This window comes from Oryx dammah, unplaced genomic scaffold, assembly GCF_014754425.2.
Source record: "Oryx dammah isolate SB20612 unplaced genomic scaffold, SCBI_Odam_1.1 HiC_scaffold_10, whole genome shotgun sequence".
In the NCBI taxonomy this organism is placed as follows: Eukaryota; Metazoa; Chordata; class Mammalia; order Artiodactyla; family Bovidae; genus Oryx; species Oryx dammah.
In genome coordinates, this window is record NW_024070194.1 from 44,276,906 (window position 1) to 44,297,842 (window position 20,937).

General features: G+C 51.7%; 1 protein-coding gene across 1 annotated transcript in view; it reads right to left on the minus strand.

Annotated features, from left to right (window-relative positions):
- SLC24A3 (solute carrier family 24 member 3) overlaps positions 1-16,768 on the minus strand; it is a 161,392-nt gene extending 144,624 nt beyond the window's left edge. Inside the window, exons 1-2 of the mRNA XM_040247322.1 lie at positions 16,642-16,768; positions 15,567-15,643 (exon numbers count right to left, since the gene is read on the minus strand). Coding sequence (XP_040103256.1) covers positions 15,567-15,643; positions 16,642-16,768 — 204 coding nt within the window. The remainder of the gene's footprint in view (positions 1-15,566; positions 15,644-16,641) is intronic.
- Positions 16,769-20,937: the final 4,169 nt, after the last annotated feature.

A 20,937-nucleotide genomic window follows, 5' to 3' on the forward strand; every position in this document is an offset into this window, starting at 1 on the left:
CCTGGATAAGCCCTGCCCAAATTGTTGACCCATAGAACCATAGCTAAATAAGTGGTTGCTTATATAAGCTACTAAAATGGAGGTTCCTCTGTTACACAGCAGAAGCTTACTGATGCAATATCATTCCTTTAGAGCTACGATCATTAATGGGCCCTGACGGTGGTTAGTCATCATTACTCAAAGTAGGACTTTAGCAAACTGTAAAGTATCACTGCAGATGGTGACTGCAGCCATGAAATTAAAAGATGCTTACTCCTTGGAAGGAAAGTTATGACCAACATAGATAGCATATTCAAAAGCAGAGACATTACTTTGCTGACTAAGGTCCGTCTAGTCAAGGCTATGGTTTTTCCTGTGGTCATGTACGGATGTGAGAGTTGGACTGTGAAGAAGGCTGAGCGCCGAAGAATTGATGCTTTTGAACTGTGGTGTTGGAGAAGACTCTTGAGAGTCCCTTGGACTGTAAGGAGATCCAACCAGTCCATTCTGAAGGAGATCAGCCCTGGGATTTCTTTGGAAGGAATGATGCTAAAGCTGAAGCTCCAGTACTTTGGCCACATCATGCGAAGAGTTGACTCATTGGAAAAGACTCTGATGCTGGGAGGGATTGGGGGCAGGAGGAGAAGGGGACAACCGAGGATGAGATGGCTGGATGGCATCACCGACTCGATGGACATGAGTCTGAGTGAACTCCGGGAGTTGGTGATGGACAGGGAGGCCTGGCGTACTGCGATTCATGGGGTTGCAAAGAGTTGGACACGACTGAGAGACTGAACTGAACTGACTGAAAGTACCTGTGAAAGGAGAATTCTGCGATCAGCTTTGAAAACCATGCTATATTACACTTCCCATATGGAGATTCATGGCCCAAATTTGCATATTAAAAGTTTGTGAGAAACCCTGCATTTAGCACATAGTCAGACAATAACTTAGCATTTCTGTTCCCGATCAATAAAGGAGACTTGATTTCCAACCTGAAGACCACAGATCCTCTGAGAAGCCCAAATGATTGTACTGGGGTCAAGTGTCAGCCTGGAGATGGTGGCAGGTGGTCGAGACACCTCTCCAATGGCAACCAGGTGTCCCCATGCTATCGAATAGATGGAGGTGTCTCTGCTCTTGGCTCCTGATCACCTGGAGGCTTCCTTGTACCTGCTGAGGCCGCGGGACAGGCCACCAAGAGGGCACATGAAGCAGCTTCCAGAAAGAACTGAAACAAGACAAGTGCTGCCTCCAGAAGGTGGACGAGCTGCCTGGAAGTCGTTGCCAAAATCCTCTATTTACAGAAAATGGCACTTTGTGAATACCAAGCTGTGCTATTTATGTAGCTGTTTCTCATCAATATATGTGGGAATTCTGTAATTATCACGAGTGCTCTTCAAAGGCTTCCAGAATTGCAGAAAAATGAGGGTCACAAATAGAGTCAGCTGAGCCCCGCAAACCCTATGCCCCCAGCTCCTGCTCTTTCACGTGGCTTGGCTGCTGGGGAAAGAGCAAAGGGCAGGGCAGGGCCAGGCCAGAGCCATGACCAGGGTCTGGCCAGATGGCCCCTCTCCCTGGGGCATGGTTGGGGGAGTAATGTGGGCAGAAACAAGGCACATAGGGATCTGGACATGGAGGGATGTGAAGCCAGTCCAACAATAACCAGCCCACCCTGGTGCTGGACACAAGGCTGGTGACACTGCCCTGCAGCATGGCCATAGTCCCCGAGTCCACCCTACAACCCCCGGGTCCTCTGGCAGCTTAAGAACTGGGAGGTTTCTAGAGCTGTGCCCAGAAAAAAGGCTTTGGAAACTATCAAACACTGTGCCTACTGACCATGCCTGGAGTCACTTCCAAAGTCATCACTCACATCGTTGGAAGGAGACTTCCCTCCCCATCACCTCTCAACTCAGGAGCCCTGCACCTGGGTGCAACCCCAGCTGTCAGTCCTGCACTCTGTGCCCTGAGCAAGTTGCCTGATTTCTCTGTGCCTCAGTTTCCTCACCTGTGAAAAGAGGAAGTAATCCCTGCATCCTGGGTGTTATGTCTTAGAGCCCTCTGCAAAGTGGGAACAAGATCAGCTCCCACAGGAGAAACTGATAAACACGCAGCTCTGAGCGTCTCATCCTTCATTTCTGTGCGATGTTCTCAGCGTGAGTTTTATATTTGTCAGCCCCCTGGGAGGGGAGGACCACCTCCCATCCTGCACTGCTGCTGCTGCTGCTGCTACTAAGTCGCTTCAATCGTGTCTGACTCTGTGCAACCCCATAGACGGCAGCTCACCAGGCTCCCCCGTCCCTGGGATTCTCCAGGCAAGAACACTGGAGTGGGTTGCCATTTCCTCTCCAATGCGTGAAAGTGAAAAGTGAAAGTGAAGTTGCTCAGTCGTGTCCTACACTTAGCGACCCCATGGACTGCAGCCTATCAGGCTCCTCCATCCATGGGATTTTCCAGGCAAGAGTCGGGTGCCATTGCCTTCTCCACCCATCCTGCACTGCTCACTGACAAATCTCTCCATCAACATGTCTTCATTTGATTGAAGCTGAGGTAATTATGCAACATTGGTCTAAACATGGTATCAGCAATTTGCTTCTTTGGGCTGTTTGCTCTGCCAAACCTCAGTTTGTTCATTTATCTAAAATGGGAGGATTAAGGTGGAAGGTGAGAGGGAGATGCTGGCACGCTCCTCCCACTGTGGGAGACCCACAGCCAATGTCCATTCCCACCCCCAGCCTTTACCTTCATGGCCTGGAGTGGACCAGTTGGACACCCTGTTTGTGCAGCATGTGTGCACACAAGCCCTGGTGCTCTCTGCCACTCTCCCTGTCAGCATCTTAATGGGAGAGAAGAAATTCCTATCTACTTGGTTGGTTGCTTTTCTGAGCTTCTGGGAGATTCCTATGCACTGGGACCAGTGCCAGCTACACAGGTGGCTGAAAAAATGACATGAGGTATCCCCTGTTACCCTGTGACTGATCTTCAGCTGAGCAATGAACATTGGGGGACCTTTCTGCTTGGCTCCCACCCTGATGCCCTGGACTCGTGCGTAAGTGATGGACTACAGTGCACGGACCACTGGCAAACTGAGGTTGGAGTTGTCTAGCATCTGGCCCTTTGCCATGAATAGTATTTGGGGGCAGTGGTGGCTCTTGACTGTCTGCAGGAGTCCTGTTCCACATATGGAGCAGCTGCCCACTTTTGTTCTGCCCACACTGGTCATGTGACTTGATCTAACCCCAGGGGCCATGGAAATGAGCCTGTGTTCTTGTGATATGAAGGCATAGAGCCTTGGAGAGTGCCTGTCTGTACCCAAGCCCAGAGCTCAAGCTCCCAACCCCAACCTGCTGAGTTTCACTTAGGCAATATCGATACTCCTGTGTGTTTCCAGGCAGCACAGGCTCGTCAGAAGGGGCTGAGTCCCAGGAAATCCGACAGTGTCATGGCTGACCAGAGATGGGAGTCCTTTTGTCGTTTACTGCACCAATTGTGGCTCTTGGGATTGGACTGGACCTTGAGAATTTTTTTTCACTTATAGCTGAAGAGGCCTAGAGAAAGGCTAGTGACTTTCTCAGGGTCATAGAGCTAGACAGTGGTAGCCCTGGGACAGACTGGCCCGCCACCACTGAGTCATCCTGCAATCAACACAGTAGTGACGTCCTCACCAGCCACCTTTGGCGAGATGTGGCAGTCACATGACCAGTGTGGGCAGAACAAAAGTGGGCAGCTGCCCCATATGTGGAACAGGACTCCTGCAGAGAGTCAGGAGCCACCACTGCCCCCAAATAATACTCATGGCAAAGGGCCAGACGCTAGACAACTCCAGCCTCAGTCTGCCAGTGGTCCGTGCACTGTAGTCCATCACTTATGCACGAGTCCAGGGCATCAGGGTGGGAGCCAAGCAGTGGCTCCTTTCTCCTTTGGTGAATGGTGCCATCGCCCATTTACCCCAAAGACAAACAGAGAGAGACCCTCTGCACTCAACTGGTTTGAAGCCATTCAAAGCAGCACAGCTCTCCTGCCAGTGTTCAAAGACTCTGTCTCGTTATTAGAAAGATCACAACGGGAAACATTCCAGTCTCTGCCACATCTCACAGTGCAGGACACCCCTTCCTCTCCCTTCCCATGCTGTACATCCATGCCAACACCATCACTAAATCACACAGAGATGAATACACTCACAGGAGACCTTTTCCCTTCCTATCAGTTTTTATTTTTTTTAAAAAGACAAAGACCAGCTAATTTTATAAGGGATGACACAGTAAAGCATCTCGTTAGTCATCCTGAGTTCTTTCCAGTTTGAACAGACTCCTCTCTGAACTGACTTGTCTATTTACTATAGCAAGGGAGACAAGAGGATTCACTTTTTGCCATTTTTGGTATAGAAAAATCTGGTTCCTTTGCCAGCAAAATGTGGAGCAAAACGTTCAGGCGGTGGCTAGTTATGGAGTATTCACACGTGAGAACCGAGGCATGCGTAAAAACTGCACAGGGCAGCAGGATAGAGGGTCGATGTGGAATCAGAGGAAGGGGTGCACCCAGGCACCCCAGGTGGGATGAGCTTGAAATGACTGTGGAACACGAGGAAGGTCTGTGGGGTGGGAGTGTGCTGGGGGCGGGGAGAGTAGGGCATGGATGTGGAGAGGTGGGCAGACCCAGGACATGCAGTCCAATCCCCACACAGATCATTAAAGGACTGCCTGGACCACTGTGCGGGATGTGGACGTGAGGGGGGATCCTGGTCCAGGGGAGGGTGACGGCAGCCTAGACAACAGCCATGCCAGTGAGGATGGAGAGGAGATGGGGATGAAGACACAGTCTGGAGGCGGAAAGGCCAGGATGAGCTGATGGCGGTGGGGTAGGAGGGAAAGAAGTCAAGGCTGATTTCTAAGATTCCAGCCTGAGCAATTCAGGGGATGTGTTTCTGAGATGGCCAATCTAAGAGGCAAGAGGGTTTGTTGTCTTTTAAAAACCCATGGCTCCATTTCAAAGTATATTCCAACTCCATATCAATCTACACTGCCTCTTCAATGGAGTGCTGAGTTGCCAAGGGAGAAATTAAACACACTCACACACACACACACACACACACACTCACACACACACACGCACACTCCTTTATCCAGAATCCCACTTTAAGTAACTGTGCCTAAGATGGTAGAATGTCTTGCCTATTGCCTTTTAAAAGAGGGTTGCGGTAAAAGCATCCGCGTGCGTCATGTGTGCACTCAGATGGACGTGCACATGAGCCTGGGGATAAAATTGCCCTCTGGGACTCGCCCGCTGCAGAGGAGCGAAATAGATTTTGCCTGTAAAACAGAAAAGCAATGAAGTCAGGTGAAGCTGGGCCTGTGTCCAGGAGAGGATGAGAGGGCCAGCACAAGCCAAAGCTGCTGGTTCCATCCCAGTTTCAGATACTGAAAACCACTCTGCTAACTGCGCTCATCCCCCTAGTTCACAGCACTGAGGAAGACACAGCTTTAACATGTTCAAGAGGAGAAAAAGTAGATCCTCAGGCTCCTACCTTTGTATGTAAAATGAGCCCCATCAAAGCACTAATAATAGCAGCCAGGACAGACTCCACGGTTACCTTTGGAATCCACCCCCAGGCCAGGAGAGGGCCTTGTATTCTGAGAATGCATCACAAGAGTCCATGAAGAGCGTCCCCAGCCATGGGCCAAGGATGAGGCTGTGGGGGACCTAACTTGCATTCTTGCTCTGTCATTTCCAGGCAAAAGAGCCTTTCATCAAGAAATCCATTTGCAAACAGCTCCTAGTATTCTTGGGAGAAAGATGAAGCAAGCCTTAGGAAACAAGACTTTCAGAGAGGGTGTCACAGGTGTCCCAGGAGTGGAGGACACATCGGTTGGATTAGGAGTTGGGTGAGTGGGTGCCATCTTGGTCCCTGGGCTGACAGTGAGAGGTAAGTTCAAAGGCTGACAGTTTATTCCAAATATCCCCTAAACCAGCTCCTTGGGATCTGGTTTTAAATATCCCAATGAAAGAGGGGCCACTTATTGAAAGGGCAAGTGATCTTTGGGGTTCCTTAAGATTCCTTAAGTGTAAGAACAAGAGAGGACTAGCAATGGGAACAGTTCTGGAAACACTTCAGGAGCCTCCGAAGAGGGTGAGAAGCTCTTGGGATCTCAGGGAAGCAGGGGTGGGGGGAGACGTGGCAGAAGAATCCAGGCTCCTTCCTCACTGTGGCACCCCAGGTTGAATGGGCTTAGCCAAAGCTATACCCCAAACCCACCTCTGCCCACTCCTTAACTGAGAACACATTTGGGTGGTTTTCATCCTCAGGCACCAGCTCCAGCTGCTGAAATAACATCTCAGCAGGCAGAGGCCAATGCTTCAGGGAAAGAACACTGTGATTGTCACCAATGACGTGTTTGTTCAGATGCTACATGTTGGAGCACATGTTCAGGAAGGACTCTGAGTCCTTGTGAAATTGGGAAACAGACACAGCTCTGTAGGGGCTACAGACACAGCTCCCTGGGGCTCTGCAAAGCCCAAGCTACCTAGCAGCATCAGCAGCATGGAGACAAGGCATGTAACTGGAGTCAGTGGTTTCAGAGGAAAGATACCATAAAACTGCAGTCAGTATAGAATATTGTTCACATGGGACTGTTGGCAATGTCATCTCAGAGGAACACATAAATTAAGTTTGCCTTGTAGGTAACAAAATAAAGAAAAATAAAATAGAGTGGGGAGGAGTGGACCAATAATAATAAATGACTATCAATAAGGACAAACTATTGATAGATAAATAAGATGAAGAGAAGCACACAGTAGGCTGCAGGTGTCCGGTCCTGATAGGTAAATATTTGGTATCTAAGCACTGTGCCTACACTCTCCCATCACCAGCTGGGGCTCCTCATTCGATCAAAGGTAACACTGTCTGCTCCAAGCTCATTCTCTAAGCTTCTCTCTATTGCACTAGGTTCAGGATGTGAACCAAAGAGACAGTAGATGAACACACGTAGCGTCTGTCCAGAGGGGCTGGATTCTCATAATTTTGCATCCTCTATAGCCTCGTGGGTTTTAGAGAGAGAACAGATGTGCATAGTAATAATGGTTGTGGTTTACTCAGTTTGTGTATGACTGTTTGGTGACCCCATGGACTACAGTCCGCCAGGCTCCTCTGTCCATGGGATTCTCCAGGCAAGAGTACTGGAGTGGGGTGCCATTTCCTTCTTCAGGGGATCTTCCCGACCCAGGGATCAAACCTGCGGCTCCTGAATTGGCTGGCGGATTCTTCACTGCTGAGCCAGGAGGGAACTCCAGTAATAATAGTTCAGTTCAGTTCAGTCACTCAGTCGTGTCCAACTCTTTGCGACCCCATGAATCGCAGCATGCCAGGCCTCCCTGTCCATCACCAACTCCCGGAGTTCACTCAGATTCACGTCCATCGAGTCCGTGATGCCATCCAGCCATCTCATCCTCTGTCGTCCCCTTCTCCTCCTGCCCCCAATCCCTCCCAGCATCAGAGTCTTTTCCAAGGAGTCAACTCTTCGCATGAGGTGGCCAAAGTACTGGAGTTTCAGCTTTAGCATCATTCCTTCCAAAGAAATCCCAGGGCTGATCTCCTTGCAGTCCAAGGGACTCTCAAGAGTCTTCTCCAACACCACAGTTCAAAAGCATCAATTCTTCGGCGCTCAGCCTTATTCACAGTCCAACTCTCACATCCATACATGACTACTGGAAAAACCATAGCCTTGACTAGACGGACCTTAGTCGGCAAAGTAATGTCTCTGCTTTTGAATATGCTATCTAGGTTAGTCATAACTTTTCTTCCAAGGAGTAAGCATCTTTTAATTTCATGGCTGCAATCACCATCTGCAGTGATTTTGGAGCCCCAAAAAATAAAGTCTGACATTGTTTCCACTGTTTCCCCATCTATTTCCCATGAAGAGATGGGACCGGATGCCAATGATCTTCGTTTTCTGAATGCCTTTGCCCTAGAAGCAGAACTAGATTCCAGGATTCTAGTGCAAGTCTTTTAGGTGGGAGGGAGGAGTCTCAGAAAGTGACACCCTCCCATCCAGAAAAGAGCAGGAAAATAGATCGGGGAGGAATGGGCTGCTGATCCAGGTGTGTTATCTGTAAGATGCTGGGGCACCTGGGGGAGACAGGGCTGAATGTGTTTCCATGCACACATCTGAGGCATAAGGGTACCAAGGTATTTATCCCTCAACCCCTCTCTGACTGAGGGCTACTTCTGGGGGCTGATAATTTTCTGGCACTTCTGGGCTGCCCTGCATTCTGGTAGAATGGGGTCTGGGGATCAGCAAAAGCCTGGAGTTATGGGAGCTGGGAACTGGAGTTCAGGCAGGCACAACCAAGCTGTAAATACTAAGTGGGTACAGGGGGGCCTTATCCCAGCAGCACCACATACGGCTCTGCCCACATGCCTTCATATGTTCCTGATGGCAGCCAGATTCACCTCCAGTGACTGACAGGGAAGCTGAGGCTTGACCAGGCAAAGCAGATCACCCATGGCTATGCGCCTAATCAGTGGAAAAGCCAGGACCAACACTCAGGTGGGTTTCACTCAAAGGGTATGCTCTAAACCACCACCAGGCTTTATATCTAGCTTGAGGTCTTGGGGAACCAACCACTGGCCAATCTGTGTGCAGCCCGTGGGGCCTGATGGTCAGACTCTGGCTGTCTGAACTGGGTCTCACGCAAGGAGAGGAGTGAGTAACTTAAGATCTTTCGAAACATAATTTACCCTCTTTGTGCTAATCCTCTCTGGACACCAGTTTTAGCTTTGTGTTGACACTGACAAATTAAGGACATGCTCAGCACTTTTGCAAAAGTAAACAGGAAATTCCACAAGCTCTTCTAATCATTTTTCTCTTCCAGGGTGAAATCCCTTAACTAAACACGTCTGCCTGGCCAGAGAGTTGTTGCCAGGACCTTGCTGACCAGATCCTGTGGGTCCCCTTATAAGCTGAAACCCTTGTGGCAGCTCCTCTCTAAGGACCCTGGCCTTGGAGCTATAGAAAGGCCTCTGGGCCCCTGTGTCCTGGTGTTCATGAGGATGGGGCCGGCTCCCAGTGGGTCTGACTCTGGTCCTTTGTGGTGGGCTAAGCACAGGTGAGCCACCCTTAGAGAGATGTAGGGTGGGGAGAAGGTGAGAACCAAAACACCTAACATTTCTTGAGCATCTACTATGCACTCCCCACTTTATAGATGTGGAAATTGAGGCCAGGAGTTCTGGGACTTGTTCCAAAGCCCCTAGCACTTTGCTGATACACAAGCTCTCCTGCTCCTTATCTGGGTATCCTTCTCTCTCATCAAACATCTCATCTTGCAACATAAGTTTATTGTCTAGCGCAGGGGACTATAGTCAATATCTTATACTAACCTATAGAAAATAATTTGAAAAATAATATATGTGAATATGTAAAACTGGATCACCTTGCTGTGCACCTGAAATATTGTAAGTCAACTATACTTCAATAAAAATATATACTAAGAACAAAGAAGCCTATACATAACTGCCCCCGCCCCAACAAAAAAAATCCCATCTTGGACGCCTGGTGGCTTATAAGTGCCTTCTGTGCATCCCGTGTGTGTGAGTTGCTAAACCCAGGCCATCACTCAGATGCCAGGGTAAAGGAGTAGCGCCTCTTTCCTGGAGACCTTTTTTCCTGACCACCTCTGCTTTGTGATTTTGAGTTGACAATGCAAGAAAAAGGAGGGATGATGGTCAATTAGAATCTCTAGGTCTTCTAGGGGAACCCCTTGCCATGCATACATGTTCAGTTGCTCAGTTGTGTCCAACTCTTTGCAACCCTATATGGACTGTTCCTCTGCCTACGCGATTTTCTAGGCAAGAATACTAGAGTGGGTTTCCATTTCCTCCCGAGGCTACTTAATTTATATTAATGAAAATAAAATAAAATTTAAAATCAGACTAACCTCTCAGTTAGATTATCCAAGTTTCAAGGGCTCAGTAGCTCACATGGCCAGCAGCTCCCTTACTGGGCAGAGCAGAGAGAGAACAACTTCATCAGTGTTAGGTTTGATGAGATAGCACTGTTCTATAGACTTAGTGTTCAGTCTCAGAGCCAAAAAGGAAAAATGACCTGGAGAGACAAAAATCACCTCCGGGGCTGAGGTGGAGCTTTGATGTACAAAGCTGCCTCTCCAAGTAGGGGTGGGGGCAAGAAGGGCCTCTTCCATAGCCTATTGGCACCCTTGGCCCCTCTGACCACTGAGAACTGGCTTGTGCATCAATTAGTTTATTCTTTGGCTCTTAACAAAAGCACTCTGAGCCCCAGGGAGAGGGGAGGATCCCAGGACACCTTTCCTTAAGATATTATAATTAAACAGATGACTGGAAGCAGCCAAGGCCCCAGGGAAAAGACATCCACCTGGTAAGGCTCCTTCCAGAGCCCCTCCCCCAGGACTGAAAGGGGACTGGAGTTCAGAGAAGGCAGGGAGAGGAGGGGAATGCTCCCCACCTGGGATGGGCTCTCCCCGTTCTTCAGGAACACGTCAAAATTAGCCTTCACCCTGCTCCACGTAGCGGGTGAAGCTGGAGTTGGAATTCACGCTGCAAAGCCAAGACTTCCTTTGGGATCTGTCCGCCCCCCTGTGCTTCAATCACCCCGACTAAGGATGACCTGACTGAGGTATCCTGATCAACATTAGAACAGATGGACGGTGAAGCAAGTTCTCAGACAAGTGTGTTTTCCTGGGGATATTCACTGTTGATAGAAGTTTGCAGATGACAGATTTCCGCTCTACCAGGACCTTCCCAGGTGGCTCAGTGGGTAAAGAACCTGCTTGCAATGCAGGAGATACGGGTTCAATTCCTGGGTTGGGTAAATCTCCTGGAGGCGGGCACAGCAATCCACTCCAGTATTCTTGCGGAGACAAGAATCCCATGGACAGAGGAACCTGGCAGGCTACAGTCACAGAGTCATACATGACTCAGCACAGCACAAGGAACCCCTGGGTAAAGAAAGTAGGAAGGAATCTTTGTTTAGTGGAATCTCAGGCCTGAAGGTTTCTGACAGCCTCAAAACCCGGAAGAACCAAGGAAAATTAAAGTCACAGTGCGGGGGAAGTTTAACCAGAAATGGCTGCTTGATTTCCACAAAGCTCACAAAAAGGAGGAAAGTATAAAAAAAAAAAGAGAGAGAGAGAGAGAGAGAAAGGCAAGCTTGGACAGGGAAGATTAAAGTGTAGTTTCAGGGAGTCAGAGCCTCTGTGACCACGAACCAGCACCAGGCCAAGGGCAGGGGCTGTGCGGAAAGCCTCCCATGAAAAGCAAACTCACAATGTCTGTGTGCGACGGGGTGTGTGAGCTTAGCTGTGAAGCTTAATCAGGTTTCTGGACACGTGCTAAAAGGCCTGGGTGTTCTGGTGGAGATCCCAAATCACTGCCAGCTGGTCCCTGGGGTCCTTTCTCTAGGGCGGCCTGAGTGACAGGACACAGCTCTGGGACCCTCCCGAAGAGGGCCTGCCAACCCTCACTGGAGGAGGCCAGATGACATAAACACCCATTTACGATGCCCTGAGGGGTGTCTTGAGGGGTGTTCGTCAGGGTACCTGGGACCCCAGCCACACGGCCCTGAGCCATCCTCCGCCCTTCCTGGACCTCTGTGCCCTGGCAGGGGAGAAGAGGGCTCTGGGTTGCCTCTGGCCATGCCTGACCCTATTCCCCAGGCAAGGAGGGACCACTTTCAAGCCAGTGCCTGAGTCACCTCCTGGGGCCTCCCACCCTTCAGACCATGCTTTCTACTCCCTCTAGATCCCGAATTCCAGGGTCTACATCTTCCATCACAGGTTTCTGCTTCCTTCCTGGAATTCCCTTCCCTCTTCTCGTTCGGAAAACGCCTGCCCACTCTTCAAACCCACTCCACTATTGGAGCCTTCATTTCACTCCTCCTGCCCTGGGGGGGACCACGGCCGCACTAACATGCAGCAGGAGCCATCCAGGGGGGATATGCGTCCACTACAGCGGGCTCCTGCACAATACAGTGAGCTCCTGCACAATACACTGAGCTGTGACCAGACTGCTAGAAGGGTCCAGCTCGGTGCCACCATCCTGAAGAGGCTCAGAGATGCTTCCTAAAGAGCTGAGAGTATGTAGCTCCTACAGTTCGGACTCACGCATTTAACTTTCCCACTGGCGACGGGGATGGCTCAGGTGAGCCCTGGCAGCCTTTCCTACACCCAACGGTATAATCTGACAATTCTTGAGCTCCAGGTGTGCTGGGTACCATGGTGGGTGGAGTCTGTCCCAGTGCTGAACAAGTCGGGACTGAGTAGCTTTTGTTTTGTAATGTGCCAGACACTACACGAGGGTTTCCTGTGAGGCTCACGTGACCCTGCAGCATGGGGGTGGGTGGGTTATATTTCTGAGGTTGGACAATATAAACTTGTTCCCTGACTCTGAGGAAGCCACCAGCAGGCCCAGCCTAACTAGATGTAGCAGAGGGACTCCTCCTCCCCCAAGCCTGGGACCCCTGCCCTGCATCACCTGCCTGCACGTGGATCCCCCAGGCAGCAGGTTGGGCTTCTCCACTGGGGTCTCCTCCCTCTGAGAGGCAGGTTGCGGAGGAAGCCTGAGTGGGCCTTGGCCGCAGACACGGGCTGTTTGGGTGGAGAATTCTGGAATTCCAGGTGCTGGAGCATGGTCTTCAAGGGGTGAACACTGACTTTGGCCCCTAGACTCCTTGCCCTGTGGTTTCCACAATGCAGGGCCCAGGGCAGGGCAGGCTGTGGGATAAGACACCAATAATGACAAAGTGTGAGGCTGCAGGCTTATATCCACTCCTCTAGGCACGGGGGTGGGGGGAGAAGGCAATAGCACCCCACTCCAGTACTCTTGCCTGGAAAATCCCATGGACAGAGGAGCCTGGTGGGCTGCAGTCCATGGGGTCGCTAGGAGTCAGACACGACTGAGTGACTTCACTTTCACTTTTCACTTTCATGCATTGGAGAAGGAAATGGCAACCCACTCCAGTGTTCTTGCCTGGAGAATCCTAGGGACGGGGGAGCCTGGTGGGCTGCTGTCTATGGGGTCGCACAGAGTCGAACACGACTGAAGTGACTTAGCAGCAGCAGGCAAGGGCGGGGGGAAAAGTACCTTTAAGCAAAGGCCGGAATTATCCTGCTTTGGCTACTTAGCTTTCATGCCTGCCTGGGAACTCACTGCCTCAGGTGGCAGAGGCCTTACAGGACCCTTGGCTCATGAAGGACAAGGCAACGCACCCTCCTCTGCCTTCAGCTGGGTTCAGAGGATCCCGGGGCGGAGGGTAGTGGAGGAGGGCGGAAGGGCCCTGCCTTTGGCTGCAACAACACTCCTTGGGAGACGGAAGCTTGTGCTGTTTGGGCTGAGAGTGGAAACCTCATCTCTCAGCTCTCAAGGCATCAGGGCGCTGAGGCGGCCGGGAGTCCCGGGTCTGATGCAATGCCTGGGTCTTCTCAGCCTAGCGACAGGGAAGGCTCCCTGGTGCTGGGGTGGCACCTGGCATCCATAGTAACTGTTCTGTGCCCATGACTCTCCTGATGGGCAGGACGGCTGCAGACACTGTTTTATCATTTGGGGCCCCCTCAAACCTTTTTTAAAGTGGATGGTTTAGAGGGGTTGGGGTAAGTGGGGAAAGACTTGTAGAGTTGACGGCTTTCATCAGGAAAGGAGTCATGCTTAGGCAGCTTATGGGGCCAGAGGGTAAATATATCGCCAGAAGTCGCTCACAAAGCAAGGACAGCTGAACCGGGCTCTACCCCACCCCTGGTCTGACTCCAGAGCCCGTGGTGGGAATGGAAAAATAAGGTCTCTGTCCCCTCCCCTGAGTTATGGTGGGCTTGTGACTGCAATAGAGGCTGGCAGAAATGACTTGTGTGACTTCAGAGGCTGTGCCATTCAGGCCATGGGCTTCCTCCTTTTCACCGCAACCCTCCCCCTGCAAGCCCTGGGCTGCCCCCTGGAGCCATGCTGGAGGGGCCACACAGAGGTGCTCCAGTGGACAGTCCCAGCGGGGCTAGTCCTCTGGGCACTGCAGCCCAGACACCAGACATGGGAGTAGACGAGCCTTCTTCAAAGGGTCCTCCAGCAGCAGTGGCTCCAGTCCCAGCCTTCGGCGTCACCACCAGCCATCCAAATCTCCCATCCTGGGCCCTGGATCCCGGGGTGCAGCACCCACCTCTGTGCCCTTTCTGAACTACTGATCCCTGGAACTGATAAGCGACAGGATGTAGTTATCTGATATGTCACCCAATTCAGAGAATGTTTCACAGCAATAAATAACCAGAATGGAATCAAGAGCACCCAGGAGGAGCCCGTGCCATGGAGATGGGAAAGAGCACTGATGTGTCTAGTTGAGAATGTGCCCTGAGTCTTACTACTTCTGCAGCTACTTCTTCAAGACAGCGTCACCCCTGCACCCGCTCCCCCACCACCAATTCTCTGGATGGGGACAAGGAAAATCAAAAGCCTTCCTTCCATCCACTGGGCCTGTGGATGAATTGCTAGGCCAGGGGTGGAGATTAAGAGCCAGAATACATTTTCATGGACCACTTACTATGTGCCAGACACTGCCCCACCACATGACAGGAAGAGGTCTCGGAGGAAGCCACATGCAAAACTACATCCCTATTCTCATCCCAGCTGTGCACAAAACTACATCGCTGTGGGAGAGAAGGTGATGAGCAATAAGGAAAGAACTAGATAATATTATGTCACAGGGTACTCAGCACTGCAGAGAGAAGCAAAGCCACGTGAAGACAGGCGGTGTACAGAGGCAGGTTGGGGAAGGACGGACTCCCAAGGAAGGTGGCATTTCAGCAGAGAGAATCTCCACTCTGACCCCAGAGCCCACACCCTGGGCATGGGTATCGGGGAAAGAAAATGTCCATGTAGCCCCTAGCATCGGAGAAGGCAATGGCACCCCACTCCAGTACTCTTGCCTGGAAAATCCCATGGACCGAGGAGCCTGGTAGGCTGCAGTCCATGGGGTCGCTACAAGTCGGACACGACTGAGCGACTTTACTTTCACTTTTCACTTTCATCCATTGGAGAAGGAAATGGCAACCCACTCTAGTGTTCTTGCCTGGAGAATCCCAGGGACAGGGGAGCCTGGTGGGCTGCCGTCTATGGGGTTACACAGAGTCGGACACGACTGAAGCAACTTAGTAGCAGCAGCAGCAGTAGCTCCTAGCGTACACACCCTATGGCCTCTTAAATATAGTACCTTTGGATACACACTACCATATATAAGACAAACGAGAAGAATCGGCTGTAAAGCACAAGGAACTATACTCTATATCTTGTAATAACAACCTAGAAGGGAAGAGGACCTGAAAAAGAATATATATGTACACGCACACACACACGTATAATTGAATCACTTTTCTGTACACCCAAAACATTGTACGTCAACTATGCTTCAATAAAAAACACCTTTTAAAAAGCACGTTTATTGATCACCTGTTTGGGGCTCACAGACCCCACAGCAGGTGTGTGAACAGGAGGGGAAACCCTTCTGCTCCCTCACCCCCAAACCCCCCACTTTCAGGCCCTCCCTTGGGCCCTGCGGCGGGGCCATCAGCAGGGTACTTACACAAAGCACGTGGAGGACCACCGCCCCCTGTCTTCGGTCCTCGTTGGTGAAGATGTCATTGGGGAACTCGTGCAGGGCTGCGGGATGGAGAGAGAAGAGGAGCTCAGTACACACAGGTGACAACATTTCAGAACAGGAAGCCTTCAGAGCACTGCCTTCCTCAGTCTACTGTGAACTTGGATGAGGAAAAATGACATTTGTAAGTTCAAAGTTCACAAATCTCTAACTGGGAACTTGGTGATTCCTCCTGATAAGAATAGAGGCAACAAATCTCAGCCGTGTTAGAAACACGCAGGGCTGTGACCCCAGCGGACACAGTCAGGACGCACGGTCCTGCCATCTGCCTGGCTCCCACTCACCCTCTTCAACATAAGGGCTGCGTGGAGTTCGCCACCTGTGACCAAGGTTCATGAGGACACCTGGGAACCACTGCTGTGCAGGTTTGTGACAACTTCATTCCAGCGCATCAGTTTCCTTCTGCAGCATCACACGTCCTTGCAAATACTGAAACGTTTCCCCAAGCAGAGGCCTGCAGGCTTCAAGGATTACCCGGGGGTCTGTGGCACATGCAGGGTTAAGTCCTTGCTCTGAACTGTCTGTCTGGCCCTCTTTTCCTTGTTGTGCTCTTGCCCTGGCTAGGGACCCCCTGGCCTCTTATACTCCCTCCTCCTGCCTCCTACTTCTTTACCACATTGCCCTCTGCTTCCCAGGAAGTCCAGTGCAGGGCAGAACACATAAGAAATGTTCCTTTCTGCCCACTTTCCAAACCCAGGACACGGGTGGCTGCCGTGCGGAACCCTGCATGGCAGGCCTGTCCCTCAACCCTCTGGCCCAGGCTTCCCAGCACTGTCTGCCCCCCACTGGGGGCACTTGAATCTGGCCAAAGCGGCACCCCACTCGATGGTTCTGAAGACAACAGGCAGCGCCCATAGCTGCACCGCTCCTTCCTGATGTGCCTGGGGATGTGCTGCTGTGGGTAGAGACAGAAGCTCTGACAGCAGGACATGGGCACAGGTTTGGGCAGAATTCACAGCAACATAGCAGTGGCCTCTGCTCCCGGCCAGACAGCACCCACCCTCCCCGTGCTTGACACCCACTATGCCTCCGACCCTCCCAGAAGGCTGCTGCTTCCGGACTATAGACGAGGAACCCAGCGGCAGCAGGACTGGACGGCGTGCTGGCGCATCCACAGTGAGGGCCATGCACCTGGAAGAGCAGCCCACGATGCCCTCACGCCTCTCGGCTCCTCTTATTTCACCTGGTGACCTCTTCCTTCCAGGGGGCTTCTTCCTAGTGGGGACCTGATCCAATCTAAGTTCAGCCCCCACATATCAGAGGAGCAATCTGTGCAGCTGCCATGGGGCTTTTCAGTGCGGGGCAGTGCAGGGATAAATGTGACCAATCCATTGCCCACCTTCGCCCAGAGGTGGAGATGGGCCAGTGTGCAGGTTACTGTATCCATCAGGACAGCCTTGGGAAACTGAAGCCAGGGTCTGCCTTGTGATGGGCATCAGGTAAAACTGCCACGCATGGCGACCACTTACCACCAATGAGGAGGAGGAGGGATGTGAGGGGCATCAAGGTGCCCCTGGCACTGATACATGGAAGCCAGCCACTGCCTTCCCTCCTACCCCTGCTGTTGAGAGCAGCAGATGGAGGGAATGAAGGCCAGGGTGCAGGCAGCCGTACCAGTCTGCAAGATGCCCACACCGTGCCTGCTCCATCATCCTTGCCTCTCTACCAGAGCCCCCAAGAATGGTTTGATCAAGGGCACCATGTCAGTAAGTGACACATTTTTATGTTTTGAATCGAGGCATTTTGAAGGACTGTTGCTAATGCTGAAGTTTCAATACCTTGGTCACCTGATGCAAAGAGTCAACTCATCGGAAAAATCCTGATGCTGGGAAAGACTGAAGGCAAAAGGAGAAGGGGGTGGCAGAGGATGAGATGGTTAGATAGCATCACCAACTCAATGGACATGAATTTAAGCAAACTCCAGGAGATAGTGGAGGACAGAGGAGCCTGATGTGCTGCAGTCCATGGGGTCACAAAGTCGGACTTAGTGACTGAACAACAATTTTTATTTTAAATGCCCTGGGTGCTCAACAGTGAGTTCAGGAGTGGAATGACCAGGACCAGATGGATGTTCTGGGCTTTGAGTTTGGTAGGGGAGGGTCTCAGCAGAGATCTGGATTCCCAATCAACCCTAGGACCTGGCTGGGGCTCTTGGATAGGCCCAGGCCGAGAGTTGTGCCCTTGGATGTGGAAGGACCCACAGAGCCCAGTGCTGGCTCTGGATGGGCAGAGTGAGCGCTGTCCAAAGTGCTGGCCCAGGAGGTGTTGGGGGGGGGGGTTGGGGTAAGAGGGTAGGGCTGGGGACCAGGACACTCTCCTTCAGGCTCCTCCTTCCTCAATGCTCAGGGGAGTGAGAAGCTTGGCGGTGTCCCCTTCTTGATCTGTCTTCCTGGCCTGGTGTCTTACTCATCACCAGCTGGAAACTCCCAGTCCTTGGCCAAGGGTGCCTCCTGCTGTCAGAACCCATGACTGCCTAGGAGAAAATCAATGAAATTCTCCATGAGATGATCCTGTTACCCAAATGCCAGTCTATGTGCCTGACACGCAGTGAGGCCAAATGATACTGAAATGCTGGAGATCAGAGCAGAGAAAAATTTTATGCAGGGCCTAGCAAGGCTGAAGCGAGGCTCATGCCTTAAAACCCCCAAACTTCCTGAAAGCTCTCAGCAAAGCCCTTTTCTAGGAAAGAGGAGGGAGAGGCACGGTTGTTGTTGCCAACTTCCTGTTGTCAAGCCCTTTATTCCTGAGGTCAGGTCATGGTTAGGGAATGACATGCTTGTCAATTTCCACCAAACAGATGTGATTCTCTCTTCTGACAAGAAAGGGCAGGTCCCAAGGCACAACTTCCACCCTCCAAGGTCTAGGGACTGGTTAAGAGGAGTCAGAGCTCAGTTGCTGGCTCCCTCAGGGCCAAGTCTCCAGACCCTGTCTAGCTGTCACAGCTGAGGGAGCCAAACCCCCAGGACCCAACTGGCCCTCAGACTCCTCAGGCTGCCTAGACAACAGGGACTGGGTCTGGCAGGACACAGTCCAAGCCTGGCGCCTGGGACTCACCTGCTGGCCCAAGCCTGGGTGAGCTGGAGGACCCTGGGAGGAGGCCAGGATCCACCTCTTACCTCACTCTTCACCTGATGACCACCACTCTGCTGACCGTTGGCTGAAATGCCCATGATTGGTGGCTCATTGACAGCTGGTTGCCTGTTCGTGGGACTCAATGCAGTGCTGACCAATGGCCAAGTGGGACCACTAATGGTCACTCACTGACAGTTGGTCGCTTGGGAGCAGGGCCCACGGCGGCACCAACCACTGGCTGAGAAGGACCACTAATGGTCACTCACTGACAGTTGGTCACTTGAGGGGGGGCCACTGCAGTGCCGACCAATAGTTGAGCAGGACGACTCCTGCTGCTGCTGCTAAGTCGCTTCAGTCGTGTCCGACTCTGTGCGACCCCATAGACGGCAGCCCACCAGGCTCCCCCATCCCTGGGATTCTCCAGGCAAGAACACTGGAGTGGGTTGCCATTTCCTTCTCCAATGCATGAAAGTGAAAAGTGAAAGTGAGGTCGCTCAGTCGTGTCCGACTCTTTGTGACCCCATGGACTGCAGCCCACCAGGCTCCTCCGTCCCTGGGATTCTCCAGGCAAGAACACTGGAGTGGGGTGCCATTGCCTTCTCCGGAGCAGGACCACTAACAGTCCTGAAAAACCATTGCATGCTAATGGGGTGTAGAGTGTAATGGCATACAGCAAAGGCCTGGCTCTATCACTATCCCACTGCAGAAGCACGGGGCTGTGAGCAGAGTGGCTGGCTCTGCCAGACCTCCTCCCCGAGCTGGAGGTAACTGGGCAGTGGCTGAGACAAAGGGTGGGTGTGACCAGTCGTGAGGGTGGGAAGGCAGAGGACAGTCAGTTAAATGCTTTCCAATTGCTTCTAGAACGACAACATTCTTACTTGGTGGTTCCCAGTCATGTGGAAAGAATGGCTAGGTAAGAATTCCCCAGGAAGCCTCACCTGATGTGGGTCTCACTTTATGATGGCTCTTCTGAAAACATGTACTGGGCTGATGATGGAATTATTACGATGATTTCAGAGAGCTAATTAATACATGACTTGCAAAGAACATTGTAATCATTTTCAATTCCATCATGTTGCAAGCTTGTGTGACTCACTGGCAAAGACCAGTACCTGACACCCTAGCCACAGGGGACATGACTCAGGAGCAGCCCCATCACCAGGGACCCAACTGGGGCAGCAGCTTCTTTGGGAGTAAGCCCCCAAAGCTCCTCATTTATCTCATCAGTAACCCTCTCCACCCCATATGCACCCCACACAGTGCCTGCCAGTACAAAGTTATTTCATGAAGTGTTGCTTTGTCCTGGTTCTAAAGCAGTTTGATGTGATGGTATTTAATCTCCTTAAGGCAAGGGTCAGCTTAGGCCAAGGAAAGGGCCCCAGGTGTCTGGAGATGTGGGGCTCATCCCCAGGCCTCTCGTGGTGTGGCTTTTGCCAATGTGTTGCTTCATCTCTCCAGGCCTGAATCTGCCTGCTGGCCCATATGAAAAATGGCTGTGGTTTCTTGTCACTGCTCCCTCCAGTCCACGCAGCGTAGGGTCAGTGCATACAGCAGGTGCCTAATAAGTGTCAACAGGATGAAGACCTCTGATGGGAGGAGGCGGGGTCCCTGACTGCAGATAGCATGAACTGGCCTTGCCCAGCTGGACCGGTGGTTCAAGAGCTGCTGGTGGTGGTTGAGTTAGCTTCTCTGAGGCTGAACAACCCCCGACGTGAGGCCAGCACAGACTCTGGGCTACAAACTCAGCCCCAACAGTGCTTTCGGAAGGGCCATATCTGCCTCTGAGAGGAGCGTACGGAGACAGAGTGGCCCAATGGCTCTGCCCAGCGCTCCTCGGCCTTGGCTTCCTTAACATTTTCCTGCGGCCGTTGGTTAGGCTTTGAGTATGAGCCTACCATGGGAAATGAGGCCTGGGTTCAGGGCCCACCTCTGTGACTCATGGGTTTTCTTTTCCCCTCTCTGAGCCCACCTCCTCCATTGGTGAGAAGGTGTGTGGACACCATCCATGTAGAGTTGCTGGGAAGCGTGCTGACAGTGTGTGAAACACCTCTGCCATGCCATACTTCCTGGGTACCTATCGCTGTTCCCGTTCATTTTAACAGTGATAGGATGCTGGCCCAGCAGGAGGCCGAGGACACATTCCTCACGATGTTGGTGTTAAAACACACCAATCACTAACTCCTGCCTGCCTTGCCTAGGTGTCTGTTTCTCTGGAATGGTATTT